This window comes from Poecilia reticulata, linkage group LG6 (genome assembly GCF_000633615.1).
Source record: "Poecilia reticulata strain Guanapo linkage group LG6, Guppy_female_1.0+MT, whole genome shotgun sequence".
Taxonomy (NCBI): Eukaryota; Metazoa; Chordata; class Actinopteri; order Cyprinodontiformes; family Poeciliidae; genus Poecilia; species Poecilia reticulata.
In genome coordinates this window covers 13,505,754-13,520,002 of record NC_024336.1, presented here as the reverse complement: position 1 = coordinate 13,520,002, position 14,249 = coordinate 13,505,754, and the positions used below count along the sequence as shown (strand labels likewise).

The window sequence follows — 14,249 nt, the reverse complement described above, 5'->3', positions numbered from 1 at the left end:
CATGTCAGTATTTCACTGTACATTCATTCCCCATAAACATTTAATATTATTATGTCGTAACTGTAAACTTCAAAGTACTTTATTGAGACTGTAAATGATTTGACAACACCAGTAGCTATTAACTTAAGTAGTGCAGTATGAATTAACTGTTATAAACAAAGTTGGAGCCTGACAACATACTTCAGGAGGGTTTTTTGTAAACACAGTTTATGAGATTTAACATCTGAAGGTACAACACTGATAATGGCTTTGTTTTTTTGTCACATTTTCATTCTTATCCTCTTACAAAAGAGCTTGTCCAGACATCTCATTGGTACAGCAGTAAAAACAAACTTGATCTACTAAAGTAAATCATTTCAAGCATAGGTAATAATATACATCAGCAATACGATTTTAACACAGACAATACAAATAAAATAAGGTTAATCTTGTGGTCCTGTGGAATCTGGTGCAGCCTGAATCCGTTTATTCCCAGTCAGAAGTCAGCTTCTGTCCTAAAACCCTTGTAAGTACAGTTGTGACAATCAACTCTACCTCTACACCAACACATAAATAAAACCAAAGTGTCATGTCTTTCCAACTCAAGTAGGAGTGAAAATATGCCAAAAACGTAATGATGCCTCCCAGAGTGAGCAGGGCTGATGCTGCCTGGCAGACCATGCTGCACCGGAGTGTTGTTCTGTCTCTGGCGTAAGTAGCTAGCAGCATGCAGAGCAGGGCAAAGGCCACAAGCACGATTGGAACATAAAAACACAGAGCGAGCATCGCTTCAATACTGTACATTTTCTGACCAGAGTGATCTGACCATCCCGTTTGACTACAAATTAGTTCACCGTGTTGATTGTTTTCACAAAAGATTACAGGGCCGATGAGGACTTTCTCGGAGTGGATGAAGACACCAGGAAAGTGCAGCAGCAAGACTTGAAGGAGGATGACCAGAAGCAGCACGGAAATCCCAATAGACTTTAATCCTGGACTCCTTGTTGAAAGGCCGGCCATGTGGAACGGCTCTGCACTCTGGATCTGTAAACCTAATATAGATATTGACAAAAATCAATGACAGCAGGCATTTAAAACAATAAGGTAGAATATTATCACCTTCCTAAAATAATTGACTAGGTCATTTTTGCCAGTGTAATTTTTTTCAAGAAAGAGGTGGTGATTTTTTTAAATTCATTTTTAATTTTTGTCACAATTTCTTTTTTCAAAAAATAGGTGGCAATATGCAGCAGTTAACTTGGACACAACAGCGGTTCCTAAAATGCGAAATGGGCAAGCCTGAAATGGTAAACTATATTTGAAAATCAAGATACATTGCACTTGTAAATAGAAAGAAAAGAGTGTAATAATGAATAAGACTATTTCTCATGTCATTATACATGGAGCTATAATGTCAGGTTTGCACACTGCCTTGTGTGAGACTTATTTTCCTTAAACTTTTTATTGTCATGTTGCTTTGATGTATTTTAATGGGAATGTAAATGATTTGTCAACACAAAGTGGTGTATTTTCATGACATGAAAAGAAATTGGTTCGTGGCTTTCAAAATTTCAAAATTTTGGCCTTCATATGGACTTTTCCTCTGCAAATCTAAAATCTCTAAATAAAATCCATATCACATAACATCCTTCAAATGTCACCTATATTAGTAAATTTATCTCCTCAGGTCCCCTGAAGACCTCAAAGGTTGGAAATGGCACTCTGGTCTGGGGAGGCAAAAATTTATTTATTTTTAGTCTACACACATCAGAAATCCACATAGCAACAAACTGCTCTGAAAATGCTGGTTGCTGCTTTATAATGTTGAGATACAAAGTCCAGGCCTAAGTTCTATTTAGAATTTATTCAAAGACATGAAAATCACTTCATACGTAGGACTTGAGCTATTTTGGGAAGCTGAGCTCCTCGATTTTGATGGGTGTGTTTGACAGATCAAATTATTTCATGGTAATGCTGCAGGAAAAAGAACTATAAAATAATTAAAAACACATTTAATTAACTATCTGAATCGGTTTGCATGTTTATGACTTGACACGTTAAGCAAACTATCTATTAAACAATTTATTTAAACATTAAATTCAACCTTTATTCATGGTACATTGATGTACTTACTTAATGATATAATATACCTTCCATAATATAGTAGAGTATTATTTCCAAAACATCCCTAATTTCTGCACCGTGGCTGTTCCTCAAATATGGCTTATGAAAGTGATACTTATCTCATAAGACACAAAAGTCATATGTAGATCAGCTGATCGCGTTTACTTCACAACACAATCACTTTAAAACGTTGCACGTTATTATGCGTTAAAGATAGTTTGAGTTAACTTTAAATCGTTTGGCAGTGCTAGATAGATTCTGATTCAACGTCTAAATTTGTTCTTTTCATGGACAAAATAAAAATGACAGTTCCATCAAAAACTGAACAATTTCCTGAAATAAATTAAAGTTGTTGTTGATCTGTAGGCATAATCAAATGTTTAGCAAAATTGTCTTGCTCTGGTGTGTTTACTTACTTTCACAGGAAGAGGGTTCACACAGAAGTCGGTGTGTTTGCTGCGAAGCTGAGCGGCCTGAGGTTTGAGCGCGCACGCTTTCGCCGCGAACGCGCACGGCTCGGGTTCTGCCCAGCTGGTGCGCGCTTCGACAGGCACTCCGGCGCACGGACTTCTGCTGAGAGCTGAGTGATCATCTGCACTTTGACCAGCTTTAATTTAACTGCAACATCAAGGAGTTTGTTAAAGGTTAGTGGAGAATCGCTATGTGGTATGTGAATTAACCAGCACGTTCAAATTGGGCAGTTTTAACAACTATGATTTTATTAAAATTTTTTCCCCAACAAAACGGGAGGCGGGGTCGTCTGAAAAATTCCGTTCTCCGTTCTACTTTATTAAACAAAAATATCAGATTTTATTTTATTTTATTTTTTTTAGGTAATAGCCAAATTAAAGAGTTTGGGGGACACGAGATTGGTCGTTCGAATGGGGGAAAATGCAGTTCAAAGTATTTTGGAAAAGTTTAACCAGAAGGAATTTGTCAATTGTGCCTCAGATGTACTCACGAGGTTGTGAATTCATATTGAGTACTTTCAGATAATATGTTAGGCTTTGTCAACTAACTATCAAGCAAGTATAAAGAAACAAGTAAAACTTCTCTAGTTAACTAATTCCTGATCACTTTATCATCCATGTCTCTATTAGATTACTTTTGAAGTCTTTCCTTAATCATCAATTGATAATCTCAGTAAAATCTGCCTATCAGAAAGTTTTTATTTTCTTTACTATAACTATTTCAAACAATTTCACTCTTTATTTTTGACAAATTGCACAGGTTCGTCATGGGAAACAAGTTCAGCAGAAGGCGAGAAGCCCCTGTCAGCAGTGCTGCTGCTGCAGCAGCCAGTGAACAGAAGCCTGCTGTGGAGTCATCGACGACACCTAAACCAACAGCAGACTCTGCGATAAAACAGGAGGCTGTTAGGACAGAGACTCTAGATGTGTTGGTAGAAGAACCACCAAAATATGAATGTGCACCAGAGGGGAAAGAGGAAGAAAGTCCTGTTACCTTGGCCCCACCAGAAGATGCAGGGTCTGAACTACTAGCAAAGGAAACTCCAGCTCCAGTGCAGCTTGAAGCTGCGGTCTCAGACACCAATCCTCTGGAACCAGGATCGTTTGCACCAGCAAAACCTGAAGCTACAGAGGAAGCCGAAGCTGCCATCACTCCGAACCCAGAGGATGTTCCAGAACCTGACTCTGCTTTGCAGTCAGAGGCTGACACTGACCTCGTCTCTGAGCCGACGGGGCTCAGAGACGAGGATGTAGTGCAGCACCAAGACCAAGAGTCTTCAACTGATCCAGTAATTTCTTCGCCACCATTGATTGATTTTGGTGTCCCTGATGTGATTTCCTCACCAACCACCATCCATCTGGATCCAGATGAGTCATTGAATGTGTCAGCAAGTGAGCACAGTGCCACAGCAGAGCCAGAAAAACTCACTTCAGACTTTCTGGAGAAGTCAACAGGGGTGGAGGCTGAAGAGTGTCTGAAGACGCTGGGGAGTGACATCAACGTGGAAAATGTTAGCGAACTCCTGAAAAACTCTGGGCTGAAAGAAAATGACCTTCTCAGTGACATCATTCCGAGAGAAGTCAAGATCCCTGATGACACTTCAATAACAGACATGAGCACATCCATGGAGTTAATGTGAATCCATCAAAGACATCCATGAAACAAGCAAAAGGAGATTTTATTCTGTGAAACCATATTCTAAATGGGTAAAAAACTTTAACTTTCCACCCCAATTGCTCTTAAGACAAATGCCAAATATATCTTTTTAACTGAACCAAAAGAGCTGTGCAACACATTGGACTTCCATTTTTTTTTTTTTTTTTTGCTCTTAATCAATTTAAGTAGCCAGTAGATTTGGCTATGGGATGTAAATAGGCTCAAACAGCACAAAACAGAAGGACATAATGCAAGACAACAGAGGCCTTCCTCTGTGCAAACTCATTAACCAAATATTCAAACCCATCTCCTGCGCATTAAGGAATTAGTGAGAACCACTGTGTACGAAAGATAAAAGTTAATTATTTTTAAGGAAAATTTATGTGTGTCCTTTAGCCTGGTCATCATAAACCAGCTAACGATGTCTTACCCAAACGACAGATAGCAGGACTAGCAAACCAAAAATGACCAGTTTAAAGACTGGAGCACATACCAGGAAAGAACTACCAACTAACTATTTATGCATTAAAGAAGTAGTGTTTACACTTCCACATATTAGTCTGAATGGAATGATTGTAATTTTTTATTCAATAGTGGCTTGCTTGTGAAAATAAAAGTGGTATATCTCTTCTATGGTCCTGCTGCCCATTTATTTAACAGCACATACTGATTTTTGAGCAAGTAAACTAGTTAATTACTTTTGTTTCTTAAATAAGAGAGAACATCTTGCTGCACACTAGTACATGCATGTGACGCAGGTCAGACATGCTATTCAAATTATAGCTTCTGTATTTCATTTCATGTAAGAGAACTAATGCTTTTCCAGCGTCTCGAGGGAGAGAAAACGCAAGAAGGGGGAGAGCCTGGGCCACATTCTTTCCAGAGGAAGGAGGGTTTCGAGGGTCTGGGTCAAAAGTCTTCAGTCTAACTGCATTTCAGTCCATGAGAAATCTGCTCTTCAGATGTCTCTCCCACCACAGTGCCCCTGCCTTCATTGCTATCCCAGCATCTTGTACAAGCATTTTGAAGAGGCAAGTACTGGAATTCCAAACGAAAACCGAGACTTTATAATAGAAAACAAGGAATAAAGAAGTTTTAGCCTTCACTTTTTCTTTAACCACAAAGACTGTACAGTCATGCAAGGATGAGAAAACAAGGGCTGCAAGTCGCAAAGTTAATGAGTATCATTGAGATTGTCAAAAGTACCACAAAGGGGTACTTTGACAATCTCCGCCATGAGAAAGGAAAATGGGTAAATCCTAGTTTTAACAAACTGATGAGTCCCCACAGAGTGGGAGAGGCATACTTTAGACAGTGATCTCAGTCCGGCTCAGCTTTAGTGAAGAATAGAGTTTGCAGACTGAGCAGCTTCTTGATGCACATACAAAATAGATAAGCAGCACGATTTGCACTATTTGTGATTCCTGTCATACCAGAGGCTTTCGTCTCAATAAACAAAAGTGCTGCGCTTACAGTCCCCTCTCCCCTTGTTGATTTCCTGTCTCTGCGGACTGCGATGGCCAAAGCACGGGCATAATGAAAACAGAACCTGGTATTTGCTTCCGTGAGACCGTGAACGAAGGAACTATTAGATCATTTCTAAAGGATTGCATCAGAAATAGGAGAAAAATAGTTTAACTTTGCAATGTTCCTGTCCTCCTCCCAAAAGGATTTTACACAGTTATTAGAATTTCCAGACGTGACAAGCTTTAAACTGACATCAATTATTTACAAATTTCCAGGATAAAAAGTTAAAGATTAAGAAGTCAGACAGATATTTGAGGCAAAAGGTTGAGGGTTAGTGTCGGAACAGAAGTTTTTATTGGCACAATGTACCGAGTGTAAACTAACTCAAAGGTTGTAAATCTAACTGCCTCATCTAAGAGATCCTCACAAATACCTCAAACAGGATTAAGATTTGTTCTTAAATAACATAAAAAAGGCAAATATCTAGCATTTACAAGTAAGCTGTAAAAAACAACAACATAAATACCAATAATAACTTTGCAAAATTAGCAGGACATAAACTTTCAAAGATAAGCAATATTTATAGAACATATTCTTGTGAAGAAGATTTTCTTGAAGATTTAAAATTGTATGCAAAGTAATAAAATCAAAATAAATCCTAATGGTACAATATATTACAGTACTATAAAGAATATATTACTATATAAATTATCGTAAAATAAGTATAATTTCAAAAGAATGAATGAATAGATAAATTAAATCAACTAATCTTTACAGGAACATTCTGACTGGGCGAGGCCTGCGGTCGCAGGAGTAAGATTACACAGAATAATACCGTTCTATAGTATAGAAGGTAAAATAAGGAGGTATGATAAAGATTTTATGCAATCTAATCATCATTTTATGACTTTTGTTGTCTCATCAGCCTCCTGTATTTTTTGGCCAGATCAACATTGGTGCGTCCAGGTTGGAAAGGATATGACCACAAGATGAAGTTCCAGGAGTAGCCGTATTTTCTTACTCCAGAGAGCAAATGATGGACCTCCTCACGACTGAAGTCCTGTCTTTTTCTTCTCTACCGGTATTTTAAGGGAAAAAAAAAAAAAACGGAGGAAAGGTTAAAGCAACAATAAGAAATTAACTGAAAGGCAAAATTAACTGAAAAGAATAACAATTGTACAGCATCATTCATACAAAAAGTAATTTAAAGTTGTTTACAGTCAAACAGTTCAAGAAACCCGAAATTGAGAACACAGTGTACCTTGTTGGAACACCACATGTAAACAGTTTTTCTTTTATTCATCTGCAAATGGGAGAAAGTAATTCTGATCTGCCAAATGAGATATGAACTGGTTTGGCCTAATACTGGACACTGCCAGCAACTTTTCCATTCTGTCAAAGGAGCCTGAGAATTACGAGGCAGTCTACAAACATGGACATTTAGCATGATCTAATGTTTTATCCCACAATCCCACCAACAAGTAACTAATTTGTCTTTTCAGAAGGCTTCTGATAGCTGTACTTGTTCTGAGAACAGCATGAATGATGGTTTTTACTCAGTTTAATTCAAGTTAAAATTTAAGAAAATATGTTAAATATTTTTTGTTGATTCCTGTTTTTGCACTGGATAAACAGTTTAGTATTGTTATGCCAATTTGTTGAGACAGAGAAAGCCCATAAACCCTTTTTCTAAAAAGCTCTTACAGAAGAAGAGTGGTCTGTGCTTATCTTTGACTGATCCTTAATAGAATAATGCTCACTGCTATTTCTTCCTCTTCTCTCTGTGTTTGAAACATGAAAAGATTGAAGTTTAAATACAGGTAAAGTTTGCCCAAACATTCTGCTCACAGGATTCATGCATAAGGCTTTGTGCATAGACCCATCAGAGTGACAGAACATTATAACTACAACAGCTGTTCTAGAAACAAATATCTATTTTTGATGTCAGGGGGAAAAAAAGAAAAAGTGAGAAGCCAAACTAGATGGAAAACATAATGGGGGAGTTTAGAATGCAGAAAAATGTCAGAGTATGCTGAAAAAGTGTGGACTGTGCTACTTTTAGGGTTTGCTGGAAAAGACATTTGGCTTAGATCATAAAAGAAATAGTAAAGCACAACAGAATCCTTTTTCAACAGTGCACAAGCATACGGCCTAAAAAAATGCCTCAGATGAGAATAAGGGGCCAGAAAGTAAAAAGATAAACAATGAATAAAGCCTTTTGACAGTACAGACACACCACATCCTAATAGTTAAAATATTTTCCATTGGTCTAAAATATTACAAGATATCATTATAGTGTAGTAGTAATTTTATAGCACAGACACTGTGGAACAGCTTAACACAGTTCTGAACCAGCTCTGCCCCGAACAGTGAGAATGCTGGCGACAGCTCAACATTCCTTCTGCTCTCTGGTTCGTCTGCTGCCAAGAATACACTGCAGAGGACAGCTCCCAACACCGTCTCTCAATCACAACATTCACACACAAAGTCGGAAAATGTAAATACCAGAACCGGATGTTTGATAGTTGGCTTCACGTGGATGTGGCCTTTTTAGGGGAGTCAAGCTTGGACCTATAGAGGAAGGATGGAGTCATAGTTGGTGAATATGGCAAAAAAATGTCATGAGTGCATCAACATTAAAAATTATACTAATAACACATACCGATCCCTTTCTTAGAGGGAAATGCGCCTTGTCTGGTTGATTTGTACAGGGGAGTCAAAGTGACACCTATGAAAAAATAAATAAATAAAAGATTAAATAAGTTTCATACATTCTTTTCATCCAACAATAAAAGGCAACTGCTTCGAAGCATTATGAAATCATCTGAGATAATCATTGAACAAATTACTTCACGTGAATATATCTGAAGACTTTTTTATTGTCCTTTTCTTACCATTATGTTTTCTCCAAGAGTGTTGTTGCAGATAACTTTTATCAATCCCAGCTGTCAGGAATGAAATAGTTTACAAAATTAGCACATTGTGATGTCTAATTTATGATTCAGAAGATTCAAGGCGTAGTCACAGAGTGAATCAGAAGAAACAAAAACAAGGGAAAAAGGCGATGGCAAACAAGATTGTACTACTTTCAACTTAATAATGTGCTTGTTAGATGTTTTTTGAGGGATTAAAATCTGTTGCATGGAAGAAAGACACCTTCAACAAATAGTTAACAGAGGGCTTTTTGCAAGAAAGTTTACACTGTAAAGCCTCCTACCACACATGTTTTCACAGCTTCTGTGTAACTTTGTTGTTGAAACCCTGGCAGAGTTGGTGTCAGAATGCTCTTTGGTGACGCTCTTTTGTTCTCGCCTGACGCCAAAGTTAAAGCGATGCATTCTGAATCGCTCCGTTGCCTCCTGGAGGACTCTGTGCATGTCGCAGCTGTTCACACAGGAGTTTTGAACCGACGCAAAAGAGCGGCTTGTCACTTCTTCAAAAGTTAACACGCAACCTAAAAAATGACAGTTATATATCAAAAACTTATTATCTGTGTACAACAATGTTAAGGGTGAAACAATTAGGTTGCACTGATACACAGAGGATTTCTTCTAGTGTATCCGTACAACAACAACAACAACAACAACAACAAAAAATGGCAACAAATTAAAGAAAGATCCTTATATTTTTCCCCACCTGCACACCGACCATTAGAGACAGAGTGTTCTGCTGGTGGAATCTTCCGCATATCGTTTAAGTTACTGCCCTGTGACTCTAAAACAAAACAAAAAAAATCTTGATAGAAGCTGCATCCAACAATAACTGACAATAAAGTATTTAGAAGTTATCGCATGACCCTGTCTCTCACCATAACAGCACCTAATCCCTTTTGGTTTTGTCAGCCACACCGACAAGGGATGATTAAACAAGGAACTAAGCAAAAATAAAAAGGAAAAGGATGTTATTAAAGAGCTTTTCTTCCCCTCTGATTTGTAACTTTTGTGGACTCTACTGACTTGTTTTCCATATGTGGCTCACTGCCTCCCTCTGATGACCAAATGTCAGAAGACATCCCGATTCGTCCTCCACTTTTCACAGAACGCATCACATCCCCTCCACTCCTTTTGGTGTCTTCTCCTGGAGGAATCAACCTAGAAGTGACTTTCTTTACTTCAGCCATGCTTTTGACAAGTTGGAGGCTGCCGTTGTCACCACTGCTCTTGTGTATGGGCCTCAGTATGCTGGTAGTTTTATTGGCTTCCAGTTTCTGGGCTGGTAGACTTAGAGGTGGGGGCTTAAATGGCTGAAGTTCAACTGAATTTGGACAAAGAATGTCTTCTTGCTCCTCTCCAATCTCCTAAAAAAAACAACAAGTATTAGTCATTATGGACCATAATTTTACAACTGCATTGCGTGTGTGTGTGTGTGTGTGTGTGTGTTTATACAACTAACCTTCAGCTGTGTTTTCTCTAACAGTTCAATCCTGCGTATAATTTCTCTGGCTGAATTCTTAAACTCTTCTATGTTTATAGGAGGTTCCTCATTTTCAGCTTGCTTTTCCATCAGACCCTGCACTCCCAAGCTCAACACTTTGCCAACAGACAAAATAAGTCACTTTAAAACCTTGGTATTATTAATTAAAATATAACTTTCAGTAGTTACACCTTTTAGAGAGAAATAAATACATTTAAAGTGAACTATGTGAAATAGTAACACTGGTAACACATTAAATATTGCCAAGACCACAGTGTGAACCTACAAAGTATCTAAAGGAATCTTATTCCTATTAGGCATATCATTATGACCACTTTTGATAATAGTATATTGGACCTTCTCTTGTGTCAAAAAAAAACATTGGCTGCAGATATACTTGAAGTTGAGAGGTGTGGCATCCAACAAAACTAAATCATAAARTCCCCAAATATTTTTTATTAGGTGGAATGAAATATTAAATAAGTTACACTTACTGGCCTTTTTGCAAGTATGTAGTATGAAAGTCGCTGCTTTCCTAACCTCCTCACTTGAGTCCTCTGTAAGAAAAGTTATCATAATCGGCAAGCCTCCACAATCCACCAGCTGAGACTGATGCTCCTCTGCAAATACAACATAGACACAAAGTTGCAAAAACATGCCAATTGAGAGGATTTCAACCAAATGACAGTATCGAGAGCAAATTCTGCATCATTACTGTGCAGTCTCACCTGAGGCTTCGGTGCACTCCCCAATGGTGAGTAGAACTGAGAGCCTGTCATCAGGATCTAAGTGTGAGCTGGTCAGCAGGAAGAAAAGGTGGTAGACTAGATCGTACTGCGCCAAACCTGCTGCCAGATTGGCTAAAATGAAAACAAAAAAAGAGACTGGAATGAAAACAGTATAGGAGAGGTTTTGTTTGAAATGAAACTGTCAAACGTARTCTGAACATTATTAAAAACAGGACTCACGGTTGTCAGTGATGCAAGCTGACAAGGTCTTGACTATAACAACTGATAGCTGACGAGACAGCAAGCTGGTGTCTGCAGCAGACACAACACGAAGCAGTGCCAGAGTAAGAGTTTCCAAACCTCCACAGGCAGCAAAACTCTCCTGTACATAAGCTGTAAAAGGTGAAAAATTATGAATACTACATGGCATTAGGAAATGTCAAAACAGTGTTTGAARCAGAAATCATTGTGTTTTGTTTCCTCACAGTTGTTGGAAACTGTCATGGCGATAAAGGAGCATATGGGCTGAAACGTTTCAGTAGAGGGCACAGAAATCTGCTGAAGCCATGTTTTCACGATGGGAAAGGCTGCAACACAAATGCGCTGACCTTCCTCTGCAAACAAAACAAAGGCATGGTGGAATACAGCTGATCTTGTGTCCCGTAGAGGGTTTGAAGGATTTTACCAGCATGGGAAAAGAATTGGTATTAAAGTTTAACTGTACAGAGGATATAAAATGWCTGCATCCCATTGTTAAAATACCAAATTTTTGAGAAGTAAAAAAAATTAACCGCAACAGCTGATTTCCGAACATTTTCAACCTTTAGTGTGACGCATGCACATACCGTATTATTAGCCTAAAAAAACAAACAAATCTGCTGGGACTAAACTATGACAAATATAAAAACTGTAAAAAACTGGTTGCATAACCCCCCATTGCCCTTAAACTAATGATTTGTTAAGTGTCCCAATTGATTCTTCTGCTATAAATTGTTATAAATCTGATGTAACTGAAGTAAAGTTCAGCTGTTCAAGTTGTATTTTCTTGAAATGTGTTCAATCATCCTGTGCCTAAACCATAGTTTCCAAAGTGGTTACAGGGATAAAAAAAATTATCTCATTGCACAAAGGTATCGGTCAGAAGAAGGTTATACATAGAAGACAATCGGTACTTTCTAGAAATTCCTGGATCTCTTTCAGTGTTGTAGTGAGGTCTCCCTGCAACCTCCATTTTGTATTTTGATCAAATTTGAGAAAACATCCAGTTTTGATCATCTTGTTGCTGCATATTTTCTCAAATTACTTACAATAGTCTTCACAGTAGCAAAGTATATTTCACGATGACTGAAAGTAGGTTTGCACCTATGAAGACCGAATTGGCTCAAATGATCCTTCAACAGATCCATCCACACTTGTGCTGCCAGGTTACTGCACCATTTCCATGTTTTAATCACTATCAGATTTATTTGATTTCAGTTAAACAGTAAAAATAAATACATCATAGAGGTGAAAATGTTTTTAAAACAGTTTCATCACTACATGGAACAAAGACAGATGATATTACCATTCTGGGGATTGTTGACGGAGCCACACAGCGCACTAGACACAGATGTCCAGAGTTGGTAGGTTTGGCTGACAGTTCTCAGATCATCTACTGTTGAGAAGGGAAAAGTACTCCTACAAAAAAAAAAAAAAAACACAAAGGACAGATGAGCGTATTCTTCAAAACAAAAATGTATCTACACATCAATGGCACGACACAGTACCTGAAAAGGTCCATCAGAATTTCCAGGCAGCCTGTGGTTTGTGCTAAAGTTTGCCCCAGTTCTGCAAAACCACAAAGGCAAATACTWGTCAAACAAACCAAGTTAAAACTTGCCAGAAAAAGATGTTCTGTCATATAAAGCAATAATCCTGTTGTTTACTTGCTTTATTTATTTTTTCAGTTAAAGAGGTATGATCTTACTGTTGTGTGCAACCAGAACAAACAGCAAATAGACGGACACCCTCTTCTTATTCAGTGGGCTGTCTTCTTGCAAATGTCCAGCAATGTCGATGAATATGTCCTTTCTGCACAGTGAATTCTTGCAATACACTACCAAACAAAACATATATATGACAATGTCATCAATTTAATTTTATATGAAATTACAGCACACACAAATACAGGACAACTTAACTTAGCCTATAATCTGCACAAAGACATTAGTATATTTAAATTTTAGGCATCTTTATGACATAATAAATTATAAAACACATGTAATTTACATTTTAAAAATGTTTCTGTACCCCTGCAAGAATATGCGAATGGATGGATGGATGTGAAAATCAATAACTCTGAGACAAGTGTACCCACCATTAGCCTCAGCTAGTGTGCCAAGGGTAAAGAGAGCAGTCTCCTTAACATCTGAATGAACATTACTGGATTTGGACAGATTATACAAAAATGACACACCGCCTAGTTCTCTCAGCAGATCCACATTATCCTCTGAAAGAAAGAAAACATCGGRTAAAACAGACAGTGGATAAATGCCATACTGAGCCACACTTATTTTCTTGTCACACTTATAATTAGAGGTGCGTATTATAACATTAGATTGTGAACAAGTGTAATATGTTGACAACCTGCTGAAGCAGAAATTGCAGCATTGTTTATGAGGTACATTCTGTGCTGTTCTAGAATGTCRTCAAAATGAATTTWTATTTTAGTAAWTCAATTCAAAAGTATTTTTGCCTTTATGCCTTATATTTTTGAACAGTCTAAAAGCTCCGGTTTCATTGTTACCTCTCTTTTCACAGATGGAGTGAATGGTAAGAAGGGCTTGCTTCTGTGAATCTGGACATTTCATCTGAAACTTTACACACTCAAGCAGCAAACTGAGATCTGTCTTTGCTGCTGAAATTAAAGGAATAAAATAAAGTCAGTTTAGTAAATCCATATTATAATTGAATGAAAATATGTTCAAAAACATACAGYAATCCTTTAGTATTTGCATCACTTACTGTTACGGTTGTTCCTGCAACTGCCTGYCCTATCCATTTCACTCTGCTTCAGAGAAATTTCTTATACCTGATTTTCTAAATATTATGATTTCGTAGGGTACTATCGACCCCTGGGCTGAAAGAAAAACGTTTACGTCAACATGCTACATTTGGGATTAGCGTTAGCTTGACAACGGTCACGTAATTTATAAAGTTAAACTAAAACATACAACAATTACAGACAACAATTTTCTTACAGTAAAAGCGCACTGTTTCTCAATGTGATCGCATTGTCTATCTAAAACTGCAACTACTTTCTAGTTGTTACTTCACAAACTGTGAAGAACATTTTTTTGCTATTACGTTTTCGCGCGAGCAGTCAACTGCTCTTTTARGCTCTTTAGCATAACTCTGCGTTACCGTGGAAAC

The 14,249-nt window shown here is 37.7% G+C and overlaps 2 protein-coding genes and 1 long non-coding RNA gene across 7 annotated transcripts; 1 reads left to right on the top strand and 2 right to left on the bottom strand.

Annotated features, from left to right (window-relative positions):
* Positions 1 to 180: 180 nt before the first annotated feature.
* On the bottom strand, positions 181 to 2,607 carry LOC103466022 (uncharacterized). Its single transcript, XR_533908.1, has 2 exons — positions 2,520 to 2,607; positions 181 to 1,031 (listed from the first exon to the last, which is right to left on the bottom strand). It is a non-coding gene; the product is annotated as an uncharacterized LOC103466022 (long non-coding RNA).
* A 34-nt stretch (positions 2,608 to 2,641) lies between these two features.
* Positions 2,642 to 4,861, top strand: LOC103466021 (proteoglycan 4-like). Its single transcript, XM_008411299.1, has 2 exons — positions 2,642 to 2,747; positions 3,334 to 4,861. The coding sequence occupies exon 2, from the start codon at positions 3,341 to 3,343 to the stop codon at positions 4,211 to 4,213; it is 873 nt and encodes a 290-aa protein (XP_008409521.1). The 5' UTR covers positions 2,642 to 2,747; positions 3,334 to 3,340; the 3' UTR covers positions 4,214 to 4,861.
* A 1,167-nt stretch (positions 4,862 to 6,028) lies between these two features.
* Positions 6,029 to 14,232, bottom strand: terb1 (telomere repeat binding bouquet formation protein 1). 5 transcript variants are annotated; one of them, XM_008411296.1, is made up of 21 exons: positions 14,078 to 14,232; positions 13,842 to 13,956; positions 13,624 to 13,734; positions 13,195 to 13,326; positions 12,805 to 12,933; positions 12,605 to 12,665; positions 12,403 to 12,515; positions 11,324 to 11,452; positions 11,079 to 11,231; positions 10,839 to 10,970; positions 10,605 to 10,730; positions 10,090 to 10,232; positions 9,654 to 9,994; positions 9,506 to 9,570; positions 9,334 to 9,411; positions 8,915 to 9,151; positions 8,592 to 8,642; positions 8,360 to 8,425; positions 8,203 to 8,268; positions 7,402 to 7,478; positions 6,029 to 6,772 (listed from the first exon to the last, which is right to left on the bottom strand). In XM_008411296.1, the coding sequence occupies exons 2-21, from the start codon at positions 13,876 to 13,878 to the stop codon at positions 6,599 to 6,601; spliced, it is 2,421 nt and encodes an 806-aa protein (XP_008409518.1). In that variant the 5' UTR covers positions 13,879 to 13,956; positions 14,078 to 14,232; the 3' UTR covers positions 6,029 to 6,598. The 5 variants fall into 5 exon arrangements, with proteins under 5 accessions (XP_008409518.1, XP_008409517.1, XP_008409519.1 ...); XM_008411295.1 differs by having other exon boundaries at positions 13,842 to 14,232; XM_008411297.1 differs by having other exon boundaries at positions 10,090 to 10,226; positions 13,842 to 14,232.
* Between the last annotated feature and the right edge of the window lie 17 nt (positions 14,233 to 14,249).